General features: G+C 49.5%; 1 protein-coding gene across 8 annotated transcripts in view; it reads right to left on the reverse strand.

Annotated features, from left to right (window-relative positions):
- Positions 1–587: 587 nt before the first annotated feature.
- Galnt6 (polypeptide N-acetylgalactosaminyltransferase 6) overlaps positions 588–15,235 on the reverse strand; it is a 38,111-nt gene continuing 23,463 nt past the window's right edge. For all 8 annotated transcript variants that reach the window (XM_021243093.2, XM_013079080.3, XM_021243091.2 and 5 more), the window contains 8 exons: positions 11,280–11,429; positions 9,890–10,124; positions 6,829–6,946; positions 5,149–5,349; positions 4,526–4,657; positions 3,762–3,863; positions 3,060–3,212; positions 588–1,906 (listed from right to left, as the gene is read on the reverse strand). In XM_021243093.2, the coding sequence (XP_021098752.1) occupies positions 1,793–1,906; positions 3,060–3,212; positions 3,762–3,863; positions 4,526–4,657; positions 5,149–5,349; positions 6,829–6,946; positions 9,890–10,124; positions 11,280–11,429 (1,205 nt within the window). In that variant the 3' untranslated portion in view covers positions 588–1,792. The remainder of the gene's footprint in view (positions 1,907–3,059; positions 3,213–3,761; positions 3,864–4,525; positions 4,658–5,148; positions 5,350–6,828; positions 6,947–9,889; positions 10,125–11,279; positions 11,430–15,235) is intronic.

Below are 15,235 nucleotides of genomic sequence, written 5' to 3' on the forward strand. Positions count from 1 at the left end.
TTCACTTTTATACCAGTGCGTTCATAAAATACACTGTCATTTCTTTTAGTGGAACAAGGGTCCCGGGAAAGCGAAAGTGCTTAGCACCCTCCAAAGTCAAAACACAGCCTTCATTTCTCACTCACCATCATGTCCTCTTAGGGCCACTTGTATTTCTGTCCCTCTGTAGCTATGCTCATGCTAGATGGCTGCTCTGTGTGACATTTCTGCTTGCTGAGTCCTTCTTACCTGAGTCTTCTCTACCAGTGAGGTCAAATGTTCCGGTCTTTGTGAGGCCCTTCCTGATTCCTTTAAGTGGAAGTTCTCCCTTGTAACTCATATAGTGCATTTTCAGACATCTCCAGACTTCCCTGACTTGTCTACATTTACCCTGGGAGTCCTGTGGGGGAAGGACCTCATCTTGCATCTCTGCCTGTTCACACATGCTTGACACCCACTGCACAGGACAGCCTTGGGGCCAGAGGGTATTTAGGGGAAAGGACAGGGTGTAACAGTGCTCCTCAAGTGTATGTGATATTTCCCAGCCTGAATTAATGTATTCAGCTAAGAGAGTTCAGGGGAAAAGAAGTCCAGTGCAAACTTCCTCTACCAATGCCATAAAACCTTTATTTCCACTGGGTTCCCATTTCCAACTCTTCTCTTCAGAGGTAGAACTTTCTCCTTTTCCCACTCCAGGTCCTGTCTTGGCCACTTTCTCCTTTCCCCTTGGCCGGGGCACCTCAGAGTGTCTCCTTTATGGAGTGCTGAAGGCTCCCAGGGGCCTCTTGCCATGTTGGGTGAGAACAGGAGGCAGAGGTGGTCCCAGGGCACCCTCATGTGGTCACAGCCTGCTACTGACATCAAAAGACCTGGACAGAATTTCAGTTTTCTTCCAGACAAGGGGAGCTCTATCAGACAAAGCAGCCAGGTGCACTGGAGTCCAGTTCACCTTGCTTGGAGAACAGCTGGTACATACATCGGGTCTGCTTCCCACCAGAACTTCATGCAAGCACAGCAGATGGGATCAGTCTTGCTTGACTTCCCAGTGTCTCTGCTTCCTCAGTCTTGCCAGGACTCTTGTTAACCTCGACTGGACTGACAGAACCTCCAAAGTCAGAACGGGACAAAGAGGGAATGGGAAACTGCCGGCCAGTTGCCTAGTGTTCTTGTGGCAAAGTGTAATGAGTCATGGTTCAGTGTTGAAGACTGAGCCTCAGAGCCAGCTTCAACCAGCCACTACTTTGCAACTGTAGACAAGCTACTTTACCTCTCTCTGCCTCTGCTCTCTTACTTGTAAGATGGACACAGTAGTTCTCATCCTGTCTTTCTCACAAGATTATTGTGCAAATTAAATAAGATAAAGGACACCTAACTGGGTGCTTTCTGTAAACTGTAATCAGTTTTACATACCAGGTATTAGCAGGGGAGCGTCTCTTTGACCTCAAAACCCTGTCTTAGATCACACTATTTCACAAAATTCTGCAGGTGCTTTGGCTGACCAAGGCTTCAAGACAAGGCTGCAGAGGTATTCTTGACCTCCGGGTTGCTGCCCTCTGCTCTGGAGGCCTTTGGTTCAAGAACAGAAGGAAAGCTTTAGGTGTGTCCACATACTCTCTTCTATCAGTGTGGGGGAGAGAAAATGGGCCGAGTTGTTGCAAGGGGCAAGAAGGTCCTGCCTTGACATCCATGTGGTTTACAAATGCATCCTGAAGGCCTACAGAGGACTGATGATCAGGTTCCCAGACATCGGCAATCCTGCTTCCTGAGAGGACTTGGAGGGTAAGGGGAGCTTACAGTGGGGATGATCGAGGGCCTAGACGAAGAGCCAGAGCTGGTGAGGGTCACTCGGATTGCAAGGGGCCATGGCCGGCTTTTTGTCCTGGGATGTCAGGCAGGTACCAGATCCTGAGTTCCTGATGAGATGATCCTAAAAACAACACAGCAAAGGGTCAGCCTGGGCTGCAGACCTCTAACAGTGCTACTGAGGGGTGGAGTGGGTTGAGACAGGAGACACACAGACAAAGGAAGCCTAACAAGGCACAAAGAGGATACTTCTAATTCCATCCCTGGAATGCAGACACTCTGAGAGATGCATTCCTAAGTTTCCCCCTGTGTCTCGTGCCAATTCCCCACCCACGGCTTTAGCCTGAGTGGCTGGAAGGCAAGTAGAGGAAAGCAAGACCATGGCTAATAGAAAAATGCTTTCAAGGCCTCCTGGATTGCCAGGTTCAAAGACCTGAGGCCACTGTTGCCCACTCCCCATTTTGTGTATTTGATTATATTTTGACTCCTCCCTTCCCTGTATCCTCAAGGCTAGGCTTTCTTCCTGAGTGGAATGGAGTTTGTGCTCAGTGCTTTGGAGTGATGTATACGCTGAGGCAGTGTGGGACTGTGGAAAATGCAAATGCTTTCAAGTCCAACTTGCCGAAGTCTGACTCCCACCCTGCTGTTTCCTAGTGATGGACCTTGGGCCAGTCACAAGCTTGTTGGGCTTTATTTGGCTCATTTGTAGAAATGGGGCACTGCCTATTTGGAAAGAGCCCCTAAAAGAATAACCAAGCTAATGCATATGACTGCCTCACTTTGCACATGCCACACAGACGCAGGCAGGAACCATGAATAACCCTTTGCAATTATCGACTTTGGTTCAATCTAAAAATGCTAAGACAAATTCTAAAAAAAATGCTTGTGCCATGGTAGAACTGGGTGTGGGCCACACTTTCTGGCCCCGTGTTTATATCAGCCAGAACCAGTCAACACCAAATATTATTATTCAAGTCCTGAGAACCTGCTGTGACCAAGCCCACTCACCATTACATGGCCCTAATCCCCCCACTGTGTCCCAGGCAGAAGATACAGAGAATAAGGAAGGGGCCAATGTGGCCTCTGGGTCTTGATTCCAAGCCTCTTTTGTTTTGAAAGAGTCTTCCTATGCAGTCCAGGCCCAACTTTAACTTGCTATGTAGCTCAGGGTGGCCTTGAACTCACAGCCATCTTCCTACCTCAGCCTCCCAAGTAGGATTATAGGTGTGCACCACCATAACCAGCTTAATTCTAAGCTCTCTGGGCAACTGACTCACCTGGGTCAATTCCCATTCCTCATCCTTGGGCACTTGGGTATTTTTTCCAGTGAAGTGACAGCTCCTGATGCCCAGTGTGATAGCACTGGCATGTAGACACAGCTGTTTGGCAATGTTGTGACGAAGGTCTCTCTGGGTTGTGTACTCAAAGTACTGGAAGTCAAGATAAGACAAGAACCTCAGGAACAGGTAAAGGGAGGTTTCCCACCACCTTCCAAAGCCACTTGTCCTAAAATGCCAACCACAGATGGAATAAAGCAAGTGAATGTGGCCATGCCAAGATTTTTTGTAACTTTTGTTTTGCCATCATGATGTGTACCATATCTGGTTATATCAGAATAAGTCTATATATAGAGAGAACAAATTTCCCACCCATAAATATCACCCAGTCCCTGGACTCCTCCAGTGAGCCTTCTCTGATTAAGTGCTCCCTCCCATCACTCTCCAGCACCAGCTCTGATGTCAGTGCTCACTCTGTCCCAAACTGAGACATCAGACTATTTGTGTCATGTAGTCCCACTCATACTTCCTGAAACTTCCCGAGGTAGGGATGGTACCTCCTTTTCCTTTTCTGGGTGTCCTCCATCCTAGGCCTCAGGAAAGGACTACTTAGGGCACAGGAAGGGAGCCCATGAGGAGAGGAGGTGCCCAAGAGTCAGCCTTCTCTTAGACTTGCCTGCCTGGTATGGGTGGGCTGTCTACCTGATTGCCGCCCAGGCCATGGCAGGAGTACATGATGAGGGGCTTCCCTCCACGGTTGTTCTCACCCACATCCAGACATTGATTGATGCCAAGGTTCTTGATCTGCAGAAAGGTAAGTAGATAGGGGAACCAGGATAGCACAGCTGGGAGATTCCTAGTTGTGTTATGGGGCCAACCACATTGGAACAAATTTGCACGGCTGGGTTTCCCTTCTGTGGTTTTTCCTCTCCTGTTCATTAATCCCGATGCCTGACGTGAATAGCAAAGTGAGGTGTAGAGTACCTCAGCCTGAGAAGGACAGGACTGGACACCTATGGGGATAAGATGGGAAACTTCTCAGGACCCTACATTCCTTGGAAGAAGACTTCAGCACATGGGACTTTCCTTAGAGCAGTGGTTCTCAAAGAATAATACCCAGACTGTTGGCGTCACCTGGGACTTGGCAGAAATGCAGATTTTCAGATCCCATCCCAATCTTCAATCAGAAACTCTGGGGATGAGGCACAAGAGTCGACTTCAACATGCTCTCCTGGTGACTGGTACATACCAACATTTGAAAATCACTGCTTAAGGGTGGTTTTCCTTGTCAGATTTTTAAGCTATCTCTAGAATCCCCAAAATGGCCCTTCCATCCCCTTCCTGAATAAAAAATGGTGGCAAGTAAAAGTCAGTTATTGACTGCCATTCATTGGTAGGGTAGGCGGTCTTTAACTTCTACAGCGGACGCTGTGATGATAGGTAGACATATTAGTTCTCAAACTTACAGCTCCATAGAAGGTGGGATTCAAGTCAGGAACAAACATCTCTGGGTAGATGTTGTGCAAGAACCAGGAAAAGTTACGACAGTGTAGTTGTTCCCTCAGCTGCAGTCGTTCCGAAATGTCACCAAAGGATTTCTGCCAATCAAGCCAGCACCTCTAAATTCCACAGTCTTGACCTTCCAGCCACATAGCACAGAGCTCCCAATACCACTTCCTCTCCTTCTTATTCCTGCTCAGGACCCCATTGGAGCTACTGGCTCTGCCTCCCATCTAGTCCCAGACTGGTATTGGCTGGGGAGCCCCCACTCATACCCCCACCAGCTCCTTCATCTCCCATGACTCCCATGCAGATCCCAGCTCCCCAATTCTAGCTTATCAGAGCCATTCCTCCTTTAAGAGGTTCTTTTTCTCTAAATCGCTTTTCCCTCCTCTCCCCTCCCAGGTAGGACCAACGAAGGTTCCTTTCTTCTTTGTTTAGCCTTCAAGATCTATACACCCAAGGCCCTCCCAAGGGCTTGAGCTCACAGGGCTCTGGGAGGTGGAGATGGGTGGGTCCCTGTCCTTAGGCCCCTGACCAAAGTATGAGATTCTGTACTTCTTCTTCATCCAAACACCACTTCTCTCACCTCTTGGGCTATCTTTGCTGCCTGCAGATTTCTTCGGTAGAAAATCTTCTTGTAGTCATCCATCCAAACCTCAGCCAGGCGGACTTGGTTGCGAGAAATGACACTGGTACCCTTGGGGAAGGTGTGGGGGCTCCTGCTACGGAACACATGGCCCACCACAGAGCAGGGGGCGATCTCCAGCCGGCCCCCGCACTGCCACACCTGACACAAGAGGAGACAGGGCGGGGCCTTCAGGAAGGTGCGGGGACAATCTCCCCCGAAGCACCTCTATTCGGTTCCCAGGATGCTGGACCCCAGGTCCAACGACTCAGGCAAATGCTACTCTCTCTCCATGGAAAAGGGACAATGACTGGGCTTCTTCCTAGGCCGTAACCTCACCATCCCAGGCTCTCTGATGTCGGTTTACTCTAGTTTCAGCAAATGCAGATTAGCAGAGTCCTGAGGACCAGGGCCCATGTTAGAGAACTGACAGTTGGTTACCTTTGAGCTATATATCTACTCTGAGCTCTGGTCACTTGGCTTTCTGATCTGGAAATGCGATTTTTTTTTTTTTGAGACAGGGTTTTGCTATGTAGTTCAGGCCAGCCTTAAACTCATTATGCAGCCCAGGCTGGCCTTGAACTCGCAGCAATCCTCCTGCTTTAGCCTCCAGAGTGCTGGGAAAACAGGCATGTGCCACCAAACCCAACTTGGAAATGTGATTTTTATCAGCTCACCCAGATGTCACTGGAAACCCAAGCTCCCCCAAATCAGAGCATCAGTGTGTTAGTTAATCACATGGAGAGTTAATTGTCAGGTGGCTGTGGCAGTCACTTGAGCCCTTAGCATGCCAGTTTCCTAGGAGAGAGACTTAAAAACAGATCAGAAGCTCGCTGAGGAACCTAGAATGAGAACACCTGAAATTATGGTCACTGACGGGTGGCCCTCCTCTGTAGGAGGACAGCAGACAGGTCTGTGACATCCTTCCCTGCTCTCTTCCGGGATTTACTGGGAACTATGGGTTATTCGTTTTAGTATGGCAACATAGAAGTACGTAGTCATAGTATCAGCAGATATCAATTACATGCTTGATATGCACAAGACACTGTGAGAGGTGACTTTATACATGAGCTCATTTATATGTTACTTTTCCCCTGGCCTGGGCATTTGTGGAGGTTTCATGGAAAAGCAATCTTTTATTCCTGACTTAATCTTGATTTGCCTAATTCTTGGAATCCCTTGGAGTTCTGCTGTCCACCGGAATTTGGGCTACCACTTTGTCCCATGGTAATGAAGAGCTTGTTGAGCACAATCCAAATGCAACCTGGGCATATGTCTTTTGGCCTGGGAAGGGGACACTGACTGTTGAAAAAAGGATAGTGATTTGTTACTAACCAGTTTCTACCTTCACCCTAACCCTTTTCCCATAGACTTCACAAGAATCTCCAGATGTCCAGTCCTTAATAGCCCCTATTATTCTTTCCCTCTGGGAAACTAGTTGTTCCCTCAGCCCACTAATTTTTCTAAGTGATTCAATCTAATGGCCAGAGCTCTATTGCCATGGACAGGGAAAGGAGCAGAAGGGCAGAGCCATGACAGGAAACAGTCACCATTTCAAGTTCAGTCTCAGACGTAACATCCCTGAGGCTCCTGCTGCCTCCTGGATGTTGTGATTCCCCACAAAGCCCTCTTCTCTCTCACCCGGAAGGACATTTCCACGTTCTCCCCTCCCCAGATCTCCATCTGATTATCATAGGTACCGATGTGCTCAAAGTAGGACTTGGAGATGGAGAAGAGACCACCAGCGAACGTCGGGGATCTAGAGAGACAGAGGGAGAAGCATGTTCCTGGGACGGGCAGCCTTCCTTCCGTCAGGTCACTTGTTCACAAAGCTACATCCTCTTTTCCTTCTACGGCCAGGTCAAGGAGAGATGTAACTGCTGTTTCTGGCCTCTAAAAGGCATTCATTCATTCACTCGACTGAGAAATGTAGGAAACACCAGCCACGAGGGCCCATGGTGCGTGGTGGGCATCTGGAACCGACAAGAACAACCTCCTTTGCTGAGAACACAGTCTAGTAGTGGAGGGGAAAGTTTCATTGTCTACTTTTGGGGAGCAGTGACACTAGAGCAGAGTAGATACTCAATTTTCAGAAACTATGTGAAGCTGTGTTTGAAAGTAGGCAGTACTCAAGCCACGAACGTCTGTCATCAGCAGGGCTGACCCCATTCTGTGTCAGGGTCTGGGGCCCTTCAGCTGTTTAAGGGGCCTGAGAATCTTAAGCTTTGGGGTAAAGCTGCCAGTCGCCTTGAGGAGGACAAAGTGATAAGAGGTGTTCCTGAAAGCCCTGTAGGAAGGAAGGAAGATTAAACTCAATGTTTGGACCACAGGGAACATTTAGGAGGCTATAAAGGGATTCTGGCTTTCAGAAAAAGGCAGGATAAATTGATAAAAACATCTCCCGTGATAGAATTTAGATATCATGGTGGTTATAAGAAGGGCTAGGCTAAGGGTTAAGGTACCTAAGTAGACCAGAGGATGGATAAACAAAATGGAAGACGGTGTGTGTGTGTGGGGGGGGGTGGAGAGGGCAGAGGCAGGCAGGAGGTACATAATCCCTAGCTGCTGGCTTGTGTCTGAGCCAGGCTGGCTTGAATAGGGCTTTGTGGCCTTCAGTGAGTGACTTCATAAGGTACAACCAAGCAAAAAGATACTGAACTTTGTAACCTCAGAACCTATGAAGGTGCCTGAAACAGAGTGGGGTTCAATCTACGTTCACTGGATTATCTGTCAAGGCGACTTCACAGGATCCTGACCTCATGGCTGCTCTCGTTTCCCTGAAGTGGACTCCTGTAGCTACTTTCCAGAAGGAACCTCATTTGGGAAACCCTCATGCCCAGGGTGGCTTCTGGTTGCTGGTTCTGTCCTCTGTCAGGGGTTGCAAGCCAGCCCAAGTAGCACCCAGTGAGGCTCAAGGGAGTCCTGGGGCTCCAGATGGGTACTTCAAGCTAATTTGTTTTGGGGGAGCCTCCTAACCCTGCCCCAGGGCCTGTCTCCTCTTTGAGAGGTCTTATAGCCTGGGAAGCCACTGACAAATTAGCCATGAGGATAACCCTACATGAGGAACTTCATTGGACAGCACAACCTAGAGGCAACCGCCAATAAACACCTTGTATTCCCTGGCCTACTTTCTGGGATTCCTGGGTCCTCCACCTCTCTGCTTAGCCTCCTTTTCAGATTAGACAGTGGGAGGCTACTACCCACAGTGCTCCTGGTGAGCCACAATGTGAGGTGTCCTGGGCAAGCCATGTGTGCTCCCAGGATGTTTGAACCAAGGAGCAAATTCATCCCTCAAACACTGGAGCTTTGTCCTCCAGTTGTGTGGCTCTTTAATGTCAGCACCAGGGTTGTCACTGAGGGGACCCATTCCTAACTGTGCTGCTGTGCGCTTGGCCCTGGCCTGGGGGTGGGACTTTGTTGCTGCACATTCAAAACAAAAGGCATATATGACCTAAGCGGAGAGTTAGTAGGAAGTTCCAGTTTCTTTCCTCTCCTGCCTTCTCTTTTCACTCTCCTCTGCTAATGCAGACAGAGCAGCTGGCTGTTTAGGATTCCTCTCCGTGGCACCCGCCTGAAGCTCTGGGCAGTATTTCTTAGGCTTCTCGGCATGTGGAGGAGAAGGAACCATAAACTTCTCTTCCTTTCAAGTCCTTCTTGTCATCTCTGGCCACTGTATCCCCATCCCCTGCTTCCCTCTATTCCTAACGTATGTTTCATTGATCCATAATGTTTCCTGGCCATACAGAAAAACAGTGGCACACGTAGTCTGAAGTCACAGGACACTATAAAATTCACTTCCCAACCCAGCTGGTCTGAGATAACAGTTAAAGTAGACTTGCGTCCTGGAACACCACCAACACCATCTGCAGAGGACAGGGCAGCCCTGGTGTGAGGAAGGCAAGCCAAGTCCACTTCAAACAGTGGATTAACTTCCAACTATCCACCCTCCAGGTTCCAGCCAAACCAGGTCTTGTGCCTGTTTTTACAGGGCTCTGCAGCAGGAATGGTTTTCATATTTTCAACACAAAACAAAAACAAAGAAAAACATGCAACAGACTTTTCCTGGCAAAGCCTGAGATTTACTCTCCAGTCCTTTACTGAAAAAGTTTCAGGGCAACTGCAACAAACTACAGACTGCAGAAAATGTATCTATTTTCTCTTAATGTGTTCTGAGTCTTTCCACAGACGGTACCTGGGAGCAGCACCGCTCCTACTTATTACAAGCACCGTCTCTCACCTGCTCTGTGAGCAGCGGTCGCCCCTTCCAGGAGTGGGGAGGAATAAATGAGATACAGTACGTAAAGCCTGACACGCAGCAAATGAGGGAACAAGATCAAGCTGTTACAGGGTGAGGCAGTGTGGTGAAGGCTTTGGGCCAGACAGGGATCAGGGATGAGTGTCCACACTCTGCCATGAGCTGAGATCAATTGTTTATCATTATGAATGAACCTCAGTATTCTCACCTGTTTCGGTTTGGTTTTTGTCTTGCAGTACTGGGCATCACACCCAGCACCTTGCCCATGCTAGGCAAGTGCTTTATCACTGAGCCACATGCCTGTTCTACAGTACCTGCCTCGTTAGGAGTGCGGATTAAATTAAACGTCAACTGCCGGGTAAGAGCACCGATTAACTCTGATGCAGGATGGCACAGGTCCCTGGAACTGGGTGGGGCTGGGGTCTCGGAGGCCAAGCTGATCCTTACTTGATGGGGTAGGTCTCATCTTCTCGCCTCTGCTTCTCCTGTGCAGGTAGAGTCTCCCAGCCGAAGGTCAGGCTCCAGTCAAAGTTGCCCCGGCTATGGACTCTGCCCCCGGGGATGGGCTTGGAGAACTCAAAGGTGTCAAGGTTAATGGTGACGATGTCTGGGCTCACCACTGCCACCTGGTCCTCAGCAATTCGAGCCAGGAGGGGCTCCAGCCAGCCATAGAAGCACTCACCTGCAGGCCCAGACAAAGGGGCAGCAGTCTAGGCCCTGCCCACAGCTGACCCAAGTCCCACCTGGTGGGCACCCAGGAGGATCAGAGGAACCTTCCCCTACTCCCTGGTTAGCTCCACAGCTGTAGGGAACAGACAGCAATCTGAAACCCGCCTGCCCCCACTCCCCTGAAAGGTGGAGGCTGCTTTGGAAAGGAAAATGGAGGCGGGGAGGGGGAACATGGCCAACTCCAATGACCCAGAAGCACAGGGAAGGGCCAGGATACAGATCTTCAGTACTTCCAGCCTCACCCACAGGGCCAGCTCCCCACTTATGTGTGGATTTCAGGAGGTGTTCCCTTTCCCAGGATTTGGATCTCAAGATTCAGCTCCAATGGTAAAAGAGTCCCTTACATTCTTCTATCTTTTGAGATTTTCAATGAACTTCTGCATATATTACTTCATTGGGCTCCTGAGTAATAACTGTGGTAGGTAAATAAGGTTGGTGTTCTCATTCCTTTGTTTGGTTTTTCTGAGACAGGGTCTCACTATGTAGCCCAGGCTGGCCTCAAACTCACTGAACTCCTCCGGCCTCAGCCTCTCGAGAGCTGGGATTACAGGTGTGCACCACCATGCCCAGCCTCATTCCAATTTTACAAACGAGGAAAGTGAGGCTCAGTGAGTAACAGGGTCAGAATGGGAGCCAGGGCTTCTCACTCCGAGTCAAGAGCTTTCCCCAATGTGTATCACTGCCAGCCCTTAAGGAATAGTTATTTTTTCCCCCGACCATGGTGGGGAGCTGTTTTGGTTTTAGTTAGGAGGGAGGTCTTGCTGGGTCCACATGGCCTTACAGGAAAGCCCAATGCACACCAGTTCCCAGTGGTGGCAGGAGGCCTGTCTGAGGGGCAGAGGTCAGAATAAGGTACGGGTGGGGAGGGACACTCGTCTGTCACTCCAGAGTACACTCCCAGGAATTTGGGCCCACTACTTGATGTAGGGCCATGTGTGCCACCTGACAAAACATCCCTACATTGGGAGAAGGAAGGGGTAGAAGTGGGAGAAGCTCCCAAGCCTTCTTCCCTCCTGCAACACAACAGGGTGGTCTTGGTTCTGCCGGGGGGTGGAGAGGGACAGGTGACACAAGTCTCAGGGTGCCAGGGTGGGTGTCTCCTACTCACAGTGGGCATCCAGGAACGTCAGCACCTCTGCCTGCGCCACACTGGCCCCCAGCAGCCGGGCAGTGATCAGCCCTTTCCGCTCCTCCTGCCGCACCACCTTCACAATCTGCAGCTGCTCCACGTACCGCTCCAGCTTCTCCTTCAGGTATTCTGGAAGGGATAGGGCCATTGTTGCAGGCCGGCACTGCTGCAGCCTCATCCGAGGTGAGCACCCAGCCCAGGTGCTTCTCAGCTCCCCCGAACGGCAACCCTCCCACACCACCTATACTGAGCCCTTCCAGAAGGAATGGAAGGCAAAGGTAGCCGGGTGTGTGACAAACACCTGTGATCCGAGCACTGAGGAGGCTGAGGCAGGAGGATTGCTGCAATTTCAGTGAGACCGTGTCTCAAAACAAACAAACAAACAAACAAACAAAAACCAAAACCAAAAAAAGGTGGTAATATAGGGAGGAGGAGAGGGGAGGACAGTGGAATGAAGAAGAAGCGCTGCCCGTGGCCAGAATCCCCTTGCCAGGACACTAGCTCCATAGCGCTGGCTCCTGATTACAGAGGCACCTTCTTTATCATCCGAGACACACCTGAGAGTTGTATTTCTTTGGTCTCAAATCAAGTCCAAACTTCTGTCAAAGGATCTCAGATGCTCAGACGCCCTAGCTTTCCACCCTCTCAGGCACTTCTTTCAGAGCTGCCTTTCAAGCTTCCTTCTCTCTCACACCTGGTGGGTGCACAGTCATTGCCCAGTGTCTATCTTTTCTGTTTCCCACACTCTTCAGAGCAAGTTTGATTGGTAAAGTACACACAGAGGCTGACTTCTTCGTAGGAGGTTTATCCCTGGCCTGAATCCCTCCTTTGATTACCTCTTCTAGCACTTTTTTTTTTTTTTTGGTGCTGGGGCTCGAACTCTGGTCCTTGCCCTTGCTGGGCAGGCAGCGGAACCACTGAGCTAAATCCCCAGCCCCACCTCTTCTGAATATGCAGTTTTTAAAAGATAAAAACAAGCTAAGCAGCTTTTAACTCACACACACACACATTTTTGAGACAGGTTCTCGATAAGTTGCTAAGTTGCTGAGACTGGGCTTGATCTTGTGATTCTCTGACACTCAGCCTCCCAGAGGCTGGGATTACAGGCATGGGTCACCATGCTTGGATAAATTACATTTTTAAAGGGGCTGGGTATGTAGCCAAGTGGTAGAGTGCAGGGCTCTTGATTCAATTCTCAGCACTTAGAAAATAAAACAAGCCCTGGGCACTAAGTGCCTGCCCAGGCCAGGCACAGTGCTGGAGGCCAGCATACAGTGGTGAGCACTGGCCATGCAATCATTTTTCCTAAGGAACAAATTGCCCTGGCGCAAGAGGACCAACCACTCCCATTTGAGGGTGGCGGGGAAAGCCTTCTGAAAAGACAGCATCTCTGCTGAGACTGCCAGCGCCTTCTCCAGAGGGGCAGTCTGCTTCCTTCCCACTCACTCCTCTTCAGCCCCGCCAGCAGTCTCTGTGCCCCATGCACGTGCCAACCCTCAGGACCTTTGTGGTGACACTCAGAGTGGCCTTTCTTCACTACTGTGACTAAGAGTTCCCTAATGACCACGGTATTAACCCCAAATCTTAAGACGTTAGAAAATAGCTCCATTTTGAAGGATTCATCTTGAAACATATTCCAAATCTTGTTTTTTGAGACAGGGTCTCATTTCATAGTTCAGGCTGGCCTTGAACTTATGGTGATCCTCCCGTCTCAGACTCCTGAGTGCTGAGATTATAGGGATGCACCACAGAGCCAGCCCAAATCTTGTTTTATTAACCACTATTTTGGTTTATCTGTTCTTTTCTCAACTATGCAGAATGGAGTTGGTGATCATTTCAGAGGTGGAGGGCAGGTATGACACATGTGTACTGTATGTCCCTTCCATTTCAGACTGTTCAATCAGCCTAGTATTTAGCCCTTGCTCTGAGAACAGTGTGTTACCAATTGCGGACCCTAAAATCAATTCAGTGGGTTGCCAATGATCTCATACACACAAGCACATGTGCGTCCTGTCTCTGAACACTTGAGCACCTTTGGTATGCCAGCTACTGAGCGAGGTGCTTTCATGTTGACTTCCTACTTTAATCTTCTAGAGGAGGGTGACAACTCTGTGGCACAGGGAGTATGGTTGGTCCCCAGGATGTTAATAGATGGAAAACTATGAGTGATGACCCCAGGGTCACAGCAAGTGCAAAGAGCACATGCAGGCCCTAACCAGCCTGTGTCACCTCCTTCCCCCAGGAGCAACGAGGCCACACGGCCAGGACTTGACGTACATATGTTGCAAAGTAGGCTGTCGTCTAAAGGTCTCGCCACTTGGCCACATGTGAGGCCCCGGGAAGAGAAAACAAGAAAGGGACTTTGTCAGGTTGTTCTTTTGGTCACTGCTCTAGAGAGTGGAGCCCCACGGGAAAGAAATTCTTCTCCTTTTTTTTCTTCTTTGGTTTTTCTGGATAGACAAGAGCTCCCAACCCAGTGCGGACTTATATGTGGAATTCTTCAGGCAGTCACTGTGGGCTGTATCTTACTGCAGAATTGACACCTCTTGCCTCTGGAGCCAGGGCCTCAGGAGTCAAAATTAGCCTCCTATGCAGCTTCAGCCCAGAAGCCACTCAACAAACCTCTGCTGGTGCTCTGCCCATGTGTCAGACCCCAAGGAGCCCATAGATTCCACAGCCCCAAGTGCTGGCTCTGACAGAGGGGAGGGAGGAGCCCCAACCAAGAGCTTCATGTTCTCAGTGTGGCTGACATTTCCCCTGAGAACTAGCTTAATTCTGCTCACAGGAAGCCCATGGTAGTAGAGATAGCCCAGGGACAAAATGTCACAGGAAGTGGGTTTTGTGGTAAGAGACTAAGAAGCACTGAATCGTGCCCCTCAGGGGAGCCTGAGCTCTACAAAGTTCTCCCACACCTTTCTTCATGTCTCAAGTGGCTAGGCTGGATGGACCTGGGATTCTGAGCTCAAAAGGTACCAGCTCCAGGCTTCAGGCCATTCTAGGGGTGCAAGACAACTCCCCTAAGAAACTTCCCCATTACTCCTTCCGCTGTCCCACCCGTGAGCCCACTGGACATAGGAACCAGAACCGAAGATGGCAGAGCTGAGCATGGAGACAGGCAAGTTCATTCACCTCCCTCAGATGACAGCCTTTTAATTTGGGTTCAGTACTCCACTACTCCAGCTTAGCTTCACTCCACACAACTCAAGTCCACAAGCTAGTGGTGACCCATAACACACAGGCCTCCCTCGGTCCCATCTAGATGCAGCTGCTCCCCGGCTTTGCCATCCATCTTCATTTAAGTGTCCAAGAGAACTGCAAACCTAACATGCTCCAAACAGAACTTTTGCTACTACCCCACCAGCCTCCCAGACCCCCACATCCGTTCATGACACCAGCATCCCTCAGCTGCCCTAATGCTGGATTTTCCCGACTCACTCTGCCCTCTTTTATACATCAGCAAGTATAGCCAGTTCACTGTCCACCTCCAAGGTCATAGTCTTTTGGTCTCAACTTTACATCACTCTCTCTAGTCTTTGTTTGTGTTTTTGTCTTCATTTTTGGCAGTACTGGGGACTGAATCCAGGGCCTTCACCTTGAGCTATATCCCTAACAGTTTCTGTATTTTTCTACTTTAAAACAGAGTTTTGCTAAACTGCCCAGGCTGGGCTCAAATTTGGAATCCTCTTGCATCAACCTCCTGAGTGCTGGGATTATAGGCGTGTGCAACCACGCCCAGTTCCCCAGTCTATTTTTGACATACAGTTACAGAGAATAGCAGTTATCTCCTGAAACTAAAATTGTAAATCAGATCATTTCACTAACAGTGGTTTGTTTATTTGTTTGTTTTTGCTTTTCTGAGATAGGGTCTTGCTATGTAGTTCAGGCTGGCCTCAAACCACAGTGACCCTTCTGCCTCAGCCTCCTGAGTGCTGGAA

The sequence above is a fragment of the Heterocephalus glaber genome, unplaced genomic scaffold (genome assembly GCF_053883595.1).
Source record: "Heterocephalus glaber isolate CG9 unplaced genomic scaffold, H.glaber_assembly_v1.0 deba00001733, whole genome shotgun sequence".
NCBI lineage: Eukaryota > Metazoa > Chordata > Mammalia > Rodentia > Bathyergidae > Heterocephalus > Heterocephalus glaber.